Source organism: Corvus kubaryi, unplaced genomic scaffold (assembly GCF_017639235.1).
Source record: "Corvus kubaryi isolate FWS band 111438036 unplaced genomic scaffold, C.kubaryi_AGA036_p1.0 37354, whole genome shotgun sequence".
Classification (NCBI taxonomy): domain Eukaryota; kingdom Metazoa; phylum Chordata; class Aves; order Passeriformes; family Corvidae; genus Corvus; species Corvus kubaryi.
This window is the reverse complement of record NW_024581116.1, coordinates 1,996,429-2,010,030: the sequence shown is the minus strand read 5'-3', so window position 1 is coordinate 2,010,030 and position 13,602 is coordinate 1,996,429. Positions and strand designations below refer to the sequence as shown.

Below are 13,602 nucleotides of genomic sequence, written 5' to 3'. Positions count from 1 at the left end.
TTTAATGTTAATGAAGTAGAAGAACGCTGGCACACACGAGTATTTCTAATTCAGAGAATCCAAGGGAGCCTGCACGCATCATTAATGTGGAGAGCTTCATTATCAGAGGAAAGAGCCTTCCCCCGAACTTCTCCTGGCTTTATTTGAAAGAAACTACGAAGCAATGGTCTTAATGCAAAATTAACCCTCCCTTTAAACTGCTGGAAGCCTTTACAAACTGTAAGGGGAAAAAAAGGATGACTCATTGAAAAGGCTGTATTTTTATATCGAAGCAGGTTTCAATTAAGGAGCAATTTGCTTTAGAAATATGGCAGGATTACAGGATAGGGCTTTACAGTCTGAGCCACAATTCACCAATTGTGACTGTATAAACTGTTATGTAATTTAGCTCAAATGCATTGTGCAGAACTGCTCAACAGATATGGGCCACAAAGGATTTGTTAAGCCAATCAACAACACGGAGTAGAACAAATATAAACTCTCCTGTTTATGTTTACTGTTAACTTATTTATCCTAAGGGTCCATATCTGTGTGTATGAAGGCAAGTGCTGTGTTTAGCTCTAAATGCTTTCTGTTTGTGTAATAATCCGTTATGATTATCCCTCTTCAAAAACAGGAAACAATTTAGCATCAAACGTCAAATGGGACACCAAATGTTTATTTCAAGAGTCCAGATTTATTTTTGGCCAAAGGGAGGCTAATTCCAAATTATGACCATATCAAACACTTTACAGGTTTAATGTTGGGCCCCAGACCAGTTCACTTTATTTTAATTGCCAAGAGCTAAGAATTTTCAGCTGTTTTCAGTAAATGTGTGTATCTTTGTTGAGATACCAACCTCATTATTCAAATCTGTCTTTTATTATGAGCTCTTACTCACAGTGATTTTTTTTCATGCATGGGTCTTTTAGGAAATAACCAGATCTTTGACCCTGATCCTGCTTGGCCACCATAGTCTGAATTTGAAGTAAAGTAAGAATTGGGATGGTTTCCCAGGAATAGAAAGGGTTGTGACTGACAAGCCAAGATGGTTTCATTCAGAGTAGCACTTGAGTTTGCTACCCCGACTTCCAAAATTCCCTGTGTTCTTAAAACATTTCCCCAGATCCTATAGTTTACAAGCTGATGTTTTCAGGAAAACTATAATCAGATAGAAATCCTGAGCTGGAAAGTGGTTGGTGAAAAACGGTTCAAATGTCTGCAGTTCAAGCATAGCAAAGACCAAAGGAGGACCACTTGGTCACTCTGCTTTTCCTACAACAGGTAGAGCTCTGAAGAGTCCCTGGAAGAGTCCAAGGCCAGGTTGGATGGAGCTTGGAGCAACCTGGGATAGTGAAAGCTGACCCTGCCCATGGCAGGGGGTGAAACGAGGTGACCTTTAAGGTCCCTTCTAACCCAAACCATTCTATGATTTTAGGATTAATAAGATACTGGTTATGACAGGGAGTCCAAGCTGATGCACCTGGCTCCAATCTATCCAGGCCATAAGAAGCATCCAAAGGACTTGCCAGATTTCTCCTTGCAAGGAAAGTAGCTTAGGACCAGCAAATATTGCCTCAATGGTAAATTTATCTCCCTGCTCTCAGAAATACCTCAGATGATGCTCAAGCTGAGGGAGAAGGCTTGAGGAAACGTCTTGTATACTCGTAACCCTGTGCAGCATCTGGCTTTGCTGCCCATACCCCTGACTGCAGGGTGAATGGAAAGGTGTTCTCCATCGGGATACAAATTTCTATTGGGGGGATGTCTGAAATGGCAGATATATAGAAGAGTAAAAGCTGAATCTCTAAAGCTGAGCTGATGAGTTGGTAACTGAACAGTCAATAGTCAATAATTTATTATTTGTCTTCCATGTTACATCACAGGAGCCCTCAGAGGATGGGTTATGGGGACAAGTGACCATGTAAGCTGCCCCCTGTGTGGGTACAGTTATGTACATGGGGAACACCCATGGCCAGAGAGCAACTGAGCACATTGAGAGAAGAATCGTGGTTGTCAGAGTGTTTCACAGCAGGGGGATCTTCAGCTGAAGGCACCACAGAAAGTAAAGATCAAAGGAGGAGCAAAACCAGAGTAACCATCAGAACTCACTCCAAGACTCAAAGCTGTGAAGGTAGGGGAACACTGTTCCTTTCATAGCAACCCATCAGCAGTGGATGGGTTTGCAGAAGCAAACCGGAGAGGATGTTAGACCAGATTTAAGAACTAAACCTATAAAGAAGAAAATTAATCTTTCACTCCGCAGCAGATGAGAGAAGGGGGAGACAATAAAAAGCTTGAACTACAAGACTGGTGCTGAGTGAGTCCAAGGCTTCCCCAGTGAAAAAAGAACAGCAAGTGAGAGGGACCAAGAGGGAAACTCCCTTTTGGCAGGCGCAGCCACCGAGTGTTTGGAGTCCCCTTCGCCGCGAGGTGCTGCCAGGCTGCAGATTATTCTAATGCTCTCCTCTTGTAAAAATTATGCATAATGTGAAGAAACTTTGAAAGTCACTTAATCATGTTATGACAATTTTTTAATGAAAATTTGTTTTAATATTAATAGAGATTCATAGTTTCATGATAATATGGGTAGCGGTGGCATTTGGAGCAGCCGTTTCTAGCCTGCAGCCATGCTGTGCTGTGCCATAGCATAAGCTGTGCTTCAGACTACTCAATAACTTTCTCACATATAAATTTATAAAGACTTTTATAAGCTCCAATTACATTTTTAAAAGACATAAAACCCCTCTTTAAAGTGTGCTTACGTGACACATTAGTTTAACTTTCAACTGGACTTTGTGAAGAAGGGTTTTGTTACAGCAGTGCAATCTTGGAAATGGATCCCCATTTCCCTGGAAGTTGTTGAGTGAAGCAGTTCAGGACAGAGAGTCACAAAATGTTCAGGATAGTAGTTTTCTTTTTCAGAAAAGAGCTTCTATAGTTTTTCTCTAACAAAACACTTTTTTCCCCCCAAACACATAGTTTATTTTGGGAAGAAGTGTTAATACAACACATGCATTCTCATAAATTAAACAGCACAAAGATAGTCAATTTCCTACACTGTATCATAAATAATTAAAATTATTCCAGACATGCTTTTAGCTTGCACCAACCAACCCTACCCCTGACAGCTTCCAGGAAGGGGATGCTTCCTAAAAGTTGGTGCTGATGCAACATCCCTGATGTTTTGGAGACTGAGATGGTTAAAAATACGGCTGTGCCCAATCCTTGCCAGTTGTCCTTAGGGTCAGGGAATGATCCCGATGTTGCTGAGATAGAGGTTGCCATGCTAGGACTCGCCTGTCAAAATCCATTACTTGCCTCAGCCTTCAAGATTTTTGGAGCTAGAATGTCATCCCTGCAATTCAGGATAAGCAAAAAAACGTAGCATCTCAAGCTTCTCATGCTTTTTATTGAGGAGCACAGAAAATTCAAGTTGCAGATCTGACACATTACATACTCCACGGCCTAGTAGAGCACAACAGAAAGATTTCTTCCAGAGAGATTTCTTTTCTTGTCAGAAACTAAAGAAAGACAAGCAACAGTACTTTTGGTTTTTTACTGAGATGAGATGGATCCAAGAGACTGCACTGTTAAGAATTTTTTTTCCTGTCACCCACCTATCTTTATTCTCTTTACTCAACCTCTGCCAATTGCTCCTAGTCATGTTTTGCTGTATTAATCCTAAACTATTCCCTTTTTATTGCAAACACTCTTCAAATACATCTGGATAAAATTCACCCATTCTCCCTCTCCCACCCCCCCATTCTCCGGTCATTCTGTGGATATTTTATTAATTGACTTTTACTCTTCATCCCCTCCAGCTCCTTTTATTCCCCATCCTGGTCCTCTCCCAGGTTCCTTTTGGAGCTCTATCCATCTGAACAAAGCCTGCCTGACTCACCATACTCATTTGGCTGCATCTGACAGTCTTTCAACTTAACTTGAGGGTGATTTGGCTGCTGGGATCTACTCAGGAGAGAGGATCTGGAAGCAGCACAGAGGGGATGGTCATGGTCTCTGGGGTTACTCTGCTGAGTACACAGTCCTCAGGAGAACAGGCTAACAGCTGGCTTCTGCTTCTTACACTGCCAAGGATCTTTGATGTAAATTGACTCCCAGCTCATGCAGATGAATAATAAAGAAGCTAAATAAAGAGTACTTGCTTGAAATAAAACCTTAATTGAGAAGTAATTGATATGACTAATCATCGAATCCTGGAATGATGTAGATTGGAAGGGACCCTAAAGCTCATTTAGTTCCAACCCCCTGCCATGGGCAGGGACACCTTCCACTAGACTAGGTTATTCCAATCCCTGTCCAACCTGGTCTTGAACGCTTCCAGGCAAACCCTCATGCAATTTACTGGGAAGACAAAATTTAGGTCTGGTTAAGTCTTGCCAGAGTTAACAGCAATGGTGTGGATGAACTCCTATTTGTACTCACTCCTCACCCACCTTCTGATGCAAAGAGAAACAAGGTGTATTAAATATATTAACTGTCATGAATTATTAACAATTACATTGTGGCAGTACCCAAAAGGAACCAAATCACTCTACAGGCAGCATTTAGAGAGGCTCCATCCACCCACACAGCATCAGCCCAAAGATCTCACAGTCCATTTCATTAAGGTAAACACAGACTAGAAAGGGGATTAATTTCCCCAGGACCTCATGGTTAACTGCTTAGGAAAGACACCAAGCACAGTTTTATTTTGCCTTTTACCCAATATTCTTTTAGTTAAATCAGAATGACTCCAACCTCTTAAATTTTTGCAGACTTTTGTATTCATTACGAGACACAGTAATCACATGCAAAGCCTGCAGGTAGCTCAAAGTCTTACAGTTTTCTCCTTCAATGGAACAAGTGATTAGTTTTTTGCTTATTTGGGAAGGGGTTGGATTTTTTCCCCTCCTTCTTCTAAAACATGAATTATGAGGTAGACATGAATAATTAACAGCCCTCTGACAGAGCACTTGAGGATTTCTGCATGTGTACCACTAACCTGAGACAGCAAAAAATGGATAATTGTTCAGATTTGTACTTCAAAAGGAAAGTGAAATGCTGAGCAGGAGACTGGGAAGGGAAGATGAGCACAGGAAGGAAAACAGGAGTGGTGTTTAAATCACTAAAAGTCTTATTCTTTCTTTCTCTTGTGTTAGAAATTTGCAAGTGTCCTCCCTGGGTAAGAGAAGTGGTGGCAGTTCTTGGCTGAACAGCATTTCTCCATTGGATCCCCTTAGCTGCCAGTTGCTCAAAGGCAGGGAGAATTGCAGCTTGGGGAGACAAGTGAACTGGGACAGAACTGGGAGCTGTACAGCCGCCAAGGCTGATGGGGACAACCTGGCTGTACCCCAGGACTGGATTATTATTAGAGCTGTTCCTAATTTCCCAAGCAATCAAATACTTCAGTGTGAGATGCCAGATGCAACACAGCATCTCCAGGAAATCCTTGTCCTTCTGCCATGGATTGACAGGCCATGGGAGATAGCACAGTGGGTTAAGAGGTGCCACCGCTCAGGCTTTAGACCTAGTTTAGGACCCAGCAGAGAGGCAGCAGTTCTGGGACTGAGCTCAGACCCAGCAGCAATCTCAGAATAACACATAGAAGCAAAGCCCATGCTGAATTTTGGGAGATGGAGCAATTACTTACAAATGAAGAGCCATACGGTGGAAAACAAGGTCACTGTCACAAACACTGCCACCAGAAGCTTGGCTGAAGTTGGCACTGGCTGTGCAAGATGCTGCCAGGATATCTGTGGAAGGCAGGATGTGACTTCCCTTCTGTCCTGTGGTGGAGCCATCAAGATCCTCAAGGATGGCAGAGTGAGGAAAGGGGAAGGACACTTGGAAAGGGGAGTTGGTGAAGGTCAGATGTTCAGCTGTCACTGTAAAGCCACCTGTGGGTGACAAGCAGTATTTCAGAAAAACAGAATGGTCACCTCATGTAATGGGCCTGAAGACAATTCTTTGGAGGAAAAGAGACCAACTTCATTCCACCTTGCCTTTGGAAAAACGTCTGATGAGTCAACAAAATGGGGAGATCTGAGAAAATAAATAGAGGTGGGTTTAGGAATAGCTACTGCTGTGCTATGGCCAGGCCAAACTTTTCCAGTGCTCTGTTGTGACAGGACCTGTGGTTCAGACTTGCCTGATCCAGGTGCTGCTCCTGGTCCCACCAGCATCTCCTCAGTGACTCCAAACACTTCTTCACAGGCCCCACAGCCAAAATTACAGACCCCATGCCAGTGATTCTTATAGATCCTTTCTGAATTTTTTTGAAGGTAAATTTTTTAGAGGTGAGGACTGTTTATGTTGTGTAGATATACTTGACTCTTCTGGATACGTGCAGCACCTGGCAGAATAAAGCCTTGGCTGAACAGTGAGTCTGGAGGATTTTTTCACTGAAACACAGATAGCTACGAAAAAAATATGAATATCCATGCAGGCTAAAGTTTTTGAGCACATTAATATTTACAGAAATGTCAGAAAATCATTGCCCCATGGACTGTAAAAAGTCAGCTTTGGCAGGAGTGTCCATACAACACATAGGTTACTATTTGACAGCCCTATTCCCAGTTTTAGCCTGACTAAGCCAGATTTTACTTTTCCTCCTGTCCTTTGATCTCATCTCCCAAAGTCTTTCTCTCTGCTATGTTATTGTAGGGCAGTCTTAATTTATATATAAATACGTTTCCTCACAGTACAAGAGGCAATTGCAGTTGCAACATTCTTCAAAGAGCCTTTGAGTACCTCTTCAAAGCTCAGACGGATGCTTAGTTTACACATTATCTTAGGCAAATTCACCTCAGGTTTAGGCTGGCCTGAGGTAGCAGCTTGGTGAAATTCTGTGAGATTGTGTCACAGCTTTTAAAGAAATTGTCACTCTTGAAATTTTACCTTCCAAAATGAAGATGCAGAAACAAGGCAGTGTATAAAACCCGTTTCCACTGAAAAACTGTATCAGTGTAAAAATCAGGCTATATTTGTATCAAAATAAACGCAACATGTGGCTCCAACTGAGTGATGAAGCCATATCCAGCAAGACTGGGGACAACCTGGAATCTCAGCCTGTGCAGAGGAGCTATCAATGATTGTCTGTGGAAACTATGAACTTGTAATGGGAGGGGAAGCCAGGGACTTGGAAATCCTGAGAAATAAAGGTGAATCAGACTCACCCTGCCCTTGGTAACAGCCAGAACAAGTCCTGATTGCTGTGCAAGTGTTCACATCAAAGTTCCTGAAAGCTGTGTTGGAGATGAAGAACTGGTACCTTTTGGGAGTCTTTAGTCCTGAAGACATACAGGTGCTATTCTGAAATGAGGAGTGAAGGAAACATCACCGTGTGAATCACAGAATCCTACACTGGCTTGGGTTGGAAGGGACCTTAAATGTTGCCTTATTCCAACCCCTTCCGTGGGCAGGGACACCTTCCACTAGACCAGGTCACTCCAAGCCCCATCCAACCTGGCCAGGAACATTTCCAGAAACGGAGCATCCAGGGTGCAGCAGCTGGGAATGCAAGAGTGTGATTGCCCACAGTTGTGGGGTTTAAAGGATGGATCTAAACTATTGTTTGGCAAAATCTGACAAGTAACACCCATTTAATTCCCTACTTGAAGCAGGTGATAACATCACTTTCAAGGGCAGCTTGTTGCCCTTTGTTTGAGTTGTTGCACAGTAGTTAAGATTGGACACTTGAAGGGAGAGGAAAGCCACAGTGAGTGAATTTTTACAGCCCCATTTTACTTTACCTTTTTTATCCAGCAATTGGGAATTTTTCCTACTCTGCAAAAGTGATCATTCTTATTTCTGTTCTAAGAAAAACCTGAGCACTGAGATTCAAAGACATTTTGTGTCATTTTGGATGGGGAAGCACTTAAGCCAGGCTCTCTGAAAACCTCCAGCTGACTTCAGGGTCCATCAGAGCTACAAGAACCAGAAAGGAAGAGCAAAAGCCAAGAGTGATGAAAAAGACAATGGACAAACTGGATTTTGGGGTGATTGTAGTCCATGACTCATGGGAAGTGCCAAACTATCTTGGAAACAGCCTGGAAATAAAGATGTACTCAGAGTTGGTGAGCAGCCTGCAGGAGAAAGGGCTGGCAGGAGCGGTGTGATACTGTTTGAGACCAATAAATACTTGTAAAATAATTACCAAAACCAGAGTAGAGAATGAATAAAGAAATCCACCCTATATGGAAACATCTCTGCAATTGAATATGTAGAATGAAATGCACTTTTGTGAGTAGAATATTACTTCAAAGAAATGGTGCTTCTTCAATCTCTGTAAGAGAGAGTAGTTCCATCAGCTTTTTTTTATTCTGAGGCCAAAACATAAAACATCTGGAGTGATAGTCCTCGCCCTTGGGCCTTCCTCTTCCAAGTCACTGCTAAGGAGAAATCCCTAGTTTCTGGTAACAAGTTCAGAAAGTCTTCATTGGCTTTTATCCCACCCAATTTTCTATATTTTTAATGAATCAGTTTCGTTTAAAACTCTCAGTGTGAGACAATAATTCCTCTCTTGTATGTGTCACCTGACCCAGAACTCCTGATTTTTCCAGGAAGAAATGCTTCTCCTTAAATGGCCTCACAAAGACAATGAGTTGCTTTATGAGGGCATAGAATAGGCTTGCTGATTGTCTAAGAAGTTGCAAAATCTTTCATTTGGCTTTTGCAGGTCCTGGATTTAGCCCTGTCACTAATGTTTCAGTGGGTCAAAGCCCCAACTTTTCAATGCCCTGATATTTCCAGAAAACAATCATGTTTTAAAAACACTTTTTTTCCAAAAAGTGGAAGGGGCAGCAGAGAGGAATATCCAAGGTTCCTATTAAATTAATGTCATAAAGTTTTAATTGATATTAAAGAGACGTCATTATTAAAGGAAGAATTACATACATTAAGATGTAAATTATGACAAGGAGGCTCTTATCGTGAGATAATCAAAGATAATCACCCCCCCGAGGTACTGCAAGAAACAAGGCACAGCTGAGCGCCTCTAAATCTCTTAACAAGTACAACATTGGAGTCCTTCCATGGATCCTGCAAAGCAAAAACAAAAACATCCACCCCTTGGTGTCAGAGAAATTCCCTGGGACATCACTGGGACACTGAAAGGTTGGACAGGTGAAGCCAGGATTTTATCTGAACTATATACTTAGAATGGACCTGCTAAGGAGGTTTCTTTCCTTGAGCTTCTAAAGAAAACTCATTTAAAACTCTCTTTTTTCTGCCAGTCAGAGAGAAAATTAATTTAATAAACAACAATAGAAAACTGAGCAGGGGAAAAAAAAAAAGACCTCAAAATCATGAACAAGCAGCTGTGGCCAGTTGTAACTAAAATTCCATTGTTATCCATGTTATTAATCTGTTAACAACCTGGTAGCACCCAAAGGACTTTGTCCAGCTGCCTAAAGAAATAATGGAAGAAGATCATATTTGCTGCATAAATAAAATTACATTTTGTTGGTATTTTTCATTCTCAAGTAAAAAAAGTAAAAAAAATAACACTCTGCATTCCAGGTGGACCAGTGATGCTGAGAGAGAGCAGATGAAACCAAAGTGTTAACAAGGATAGAAACTAAAGCTGGTGTTCCCCCTCATTATTCTCAAATCACTAAACTAAACCCACTCATGTCTGGTTAAATGGTGCTAAATGCAAAAGATGTATAGGAATTTGTGTTAGAAAAGCTTGACTAAACAAAAATTAGGATTTCTCCAAAAAGGTTTGGTGAAATTCCAAGGCTTTTCTGAGATCATGTCAATCCTGGAAAAAAAAATATGAGTAGGAAAAAAATTTGCACTTGTCTGGCTAAGATCCTTCAGCTTTTTGTGTTCATGATTTTGCTTTTGCTTTTCAATGTTGTTTTAGAAAGAATATACAGCATTATGCCTTATAGTGTGAAATCTTTTAATATTTTCTAATGAAAACAGAAAAAGCAGAGTCCTTGTTTCAAATTTGTTTAAAAAAAACTTCAAAACTTCCATGTTGAAATGAAAAGACATTTCGAAAAAAAAAAAATTAATGTTAATTGTTTAGGTTAGAAAGACCTATAAGACCATCAGGTTCACCCATCACTGCCAAGCCCAGCACTAACCCATTTCCCCAAGTGCTACATTTACATGGGATTTAAAACCCTCCAGGGATGGTGACTCCACCACTGCCCTGCACAGCCTGTTCCAATGTTTGAAAGCGCTTTCAGTGAAGAAATTTTCCCTAAAATCCAGTCTAAACATCCCCTGGTGCAACTTGGGGCCATTCCTTCTTCTCCTGTCTCTTGTTACTTGGGAGAAGAGACCAACACCCACAGTCTATCCCATTTACTTACATTATTCACAAGTACTGTTTTTACTTACAACCTTTTTTCCAAACCCAAGTTTTTCCCGAGCTACCATGAAGCAGGGGTTGTTCTCCAGGTTGCTTTCTTATTTCTCCAAATTCCTACTGAAGTCTTGCTGTGCAAGTCAAGAAGCATTGAAATATTTCGTGTAGTTCTTACCTTCTGCCCAAGGTGTCCATTTAAAATACTGTCAGACACAGAGGTGTTTCCCAGGCTTTCTACAATGTCAATGCCAAAGTCTTTGCAAGCAGAAATCCAGAAATGCTGGAGTTCAAGGTTCCTGCTACTGAAAATCTACATAAAAGGAAAATAAAGGAATAATAATCATCATCATCAAGTCATGGAATGGTTTGGGTTAGAAGGAAACTTAAAGACCATCTCGTTCCAACCCCCTGCTGTGGGCAGGGACACCTTCCCTGATCCCAGGTTGCTCCAAGCCCCATCCAACCTGGCCTTGGACACTTCCAGGATGGGGCACCTAAAAGAAAGAAGACTGTTTCTGGAGGGAAAGAAGCAAAATAAACTTCTTTGTTTTATTCTAGGTCAGTCACATACAAAAAAATTACAAGATAGGCAGGGAAAACAAACAACAACAAACCTGCAAAATACCTTTTTGTTTTATTTCTTTTCATACAAATAACCTTCCAGAAAGAGAACACATCAGCCTGAAAAGTCACACTGAAAATTGGACACCTTCAGAGGCAAGTCATGGGATGGGTGAGGCTACAAAACATTCCTTACAGAGAAACACATACAAACTGTTCAGGTCATCACACAGGAATTAATAGGATCACAGGCTCCAAACTGTAAGTATGGGGGAAAAGTATCACATAATAAAGGGTGCTGTGGCTTTTTAAAATTGGATTAATTAACAGTGACCCCCATTAGCTGGAGAATGAAGCTAGACAAATTCAAATAAATAAAAAGTACAAAATTTTAACAAGAATGAAAAAAAAAATCCCATGGAAACTATCAGTTGTATAAAGGTAACAGATGTTCTACCAACTGTAATCTTCATGAACAGCTCAGATCCACTCAGAGGGTTTTTCATTTGGCAACCTGATCTAGTGGAAGGTGTCCCTGTCCGTGGCATGGGGGTTGGAACAAGGTGGTCTTTAAGGTCCCTTCCAACCCAAAGCATTCTGTGGTTATAGAGGCAGACAGATGGTAGACAATTACATAGGACACCAGCTACTGGTGAAAGGAGCACTGAGAAAACTGATTCCACACTGAATCAGCAAAAAGAATTCACACAAATCAAGTTTCTGGTTCTTTCGTTAAAACAGGAGCCTCCAGATGAGAGACATGCATACAGGCACAAGAGCTTTACTGTGGCTGTGGCCTATTTGCAGCCTTGAAAATGAAGTCAGTGTGGAGGTAAGATACTGGGAAAGATCCTGAACATCACAGAAGGCAGTGGGGACAAACATACCTGTGCTCCCCCACGGCAGCTCCAGGCTGTGAAGTTGCTGAACTGAGCAGGACTTTCTGGGAAATACTCTGGGTACACCAGCAACCCGTGCCTGTTTAGGAGAGAAAGCCATGGAAACTATTCCTTTCCAGTGCATGTACTCATGAGCTGATTTTTCTATTCATTATCTTGAAATCTAAAATCTTGTATCTGTAACAATTGTCTGCATGAGACGTTATTTCTTAAAACCAAAGTCAAAGCTGCTGGACTGTTTTAGGCCTCTAATAATGACTTCAAATTTCTCTTCAAGTATTTTCAGTGTTAGACCTATCAGGGCTACAAAGGAGTATGCAGTGCAACTGAGAGGTTCTCTCTACAAAATAGCTTCCCATGGTCATGAGTTTTCAGCCAGCATCACCTTCATATAAGCCTGACATGAATTTGGACAGATAAGGCTTTTCTTTATCTTGGATTCAGCCATCTTGGAGTACAGCCCAAATGTATGAAGTCCTGAATGTAGCACTGGGTTTGACCTTCTCAGAGATTTCAAAACCAGATTAATATCCAGATTAACTCAAAATTCGTGTCACTCTATCCACTGATTTTCAGTACAATGCCATTTTTTAATACACTTTCTGGTTTAGGGAAGTATTGTCTAATGCTCTTGTCAATAGCTGTTACTCGATACTACAGGAATGATTGTTGCATGAAATGTCACAGAACCACGGAATGGTTTGGGTTGGAAGGGACCTTAGAGATCGTCTCGTTCCACCCCCCTGCCATGGGGAGGGACACCTTCCACACTCATTTTACCCTGCTCCAGACAACTCTGCTTGCAAGAGATGAGGGCCTGAAAGGGTGCAAAACTGGGGAGAAAGGTCCAGAAAAGAGGGACAAGGAGTTTTCTGCCCACCACTGCAATTATATTTGGCACAACCGTTCGCTGAAGGACAATCTCTTTAAACAAACTCCCCTAGTACCTGGTGCAGGAGTGAGCTGTGTTCTCACTGAAGGACAGGAGAGGCACTTTGGATGGTCCCTCGGGGGAGAGATGAAAGAAATAGCCATACCCGGCACCACACACTGTGTTACCCTGTAGAGAGAAATATGGGACTGTGAAAAAAATATTACCACCAATTTCTGGAAATTCAAATCAACTTAAGAAACACACAAATTAAGATCCCAGCTGAAGTCCATTCAAATTCTGGTATACTGACCGGTAGAGACTGGTACGTCATTTCTGTGGCCCCAATCTTGTCCTGTTCTCCCTTTGACCCTTTAATACTGACCTGGGTCAGTATTAAAAATGCCTGGTTTTAAACCAGACAAGGAGGATTGGCCAAGCAATAGAGACAAACAGCAGAAAAATGGTGTTGTCACAATTCTTCAAGAAGTAGGCAAGAAAAAAATGCATGGAAAACCTACATCTATAAACTCCTTTCTATGTAAGAAAGAAATGTCAGGAAGGAAAGGTAAATCACAAACTAATCAGTTTATTGATTTCCTTCTCAATCTGGATATTTCTCTTATCTCCCAAAGCAAACATGGGATAAGGAAATATTCTCATTGAAAATTTGACTCTTAAAAGTTGAGAGAAAGCAGAGAACAACCTCTTCAGGATATGCCAGTGACTGAACAATTAAACTTTATTACACCTGTGGTAAATTATGTGGTTTGGATTATTTTTAACAGCGTAAACAAATAACCAGAGGAAGATGTGCTGCAAGTTATTGTCATTTAATAACTCTTAAAGAAATTGCATTATAAATTCTACACTTAAGTTACATTATTTGTGTTGCAAGAGGTAAAAATAAGTGGACGTAAGGTCCAGCTGGCCTTAAAATTAGAAGTTTGGTACTTACAGAATCTGCA

General features: G+C 41.2%; 1 protein-coding gene across 2 annotated transcripts in view; it reads right to left on the bottom strand.

The window, feature by feature from the left end:
- PKHD1 (PKHD1 ciliary IPT domain containing fibrocystin/polyductin) overlaps window positions 1-13,602 on the bottom strand; it is a 236,131-nt gene that overhangs the window by 107,829 nt on the left and 114,700 nt on the right. For both annotated transcript variants that reach the window (XM_042032908.1, XM_042032909.1), the window contains exons 43-47: window positions 12,711-12,823; window positions 11,752-11,842; window positions 10,479-10,613; window positions 7,158-7,293; window positions 5,633-5,879 (exon numbers count right to left, since the gene is read on the bottom strand). In XM_042032908.1, the coding sequence (XP_041888842.1) occupies window positions 5,633-5,879; window positions 7,158-7,293; window positions 10,479-10,613; window positions 11,752-11,842; window positions 12,711-12,823 (722 nt within the window). The remainder of the gene's footprint in view (window positions 1-5,632; window positions 5,880-7,157; window positions 7,294-10,478; window positions 10,614-11,751; window positions 11,843-12,710; window positions 12,824-13,602) is intronic.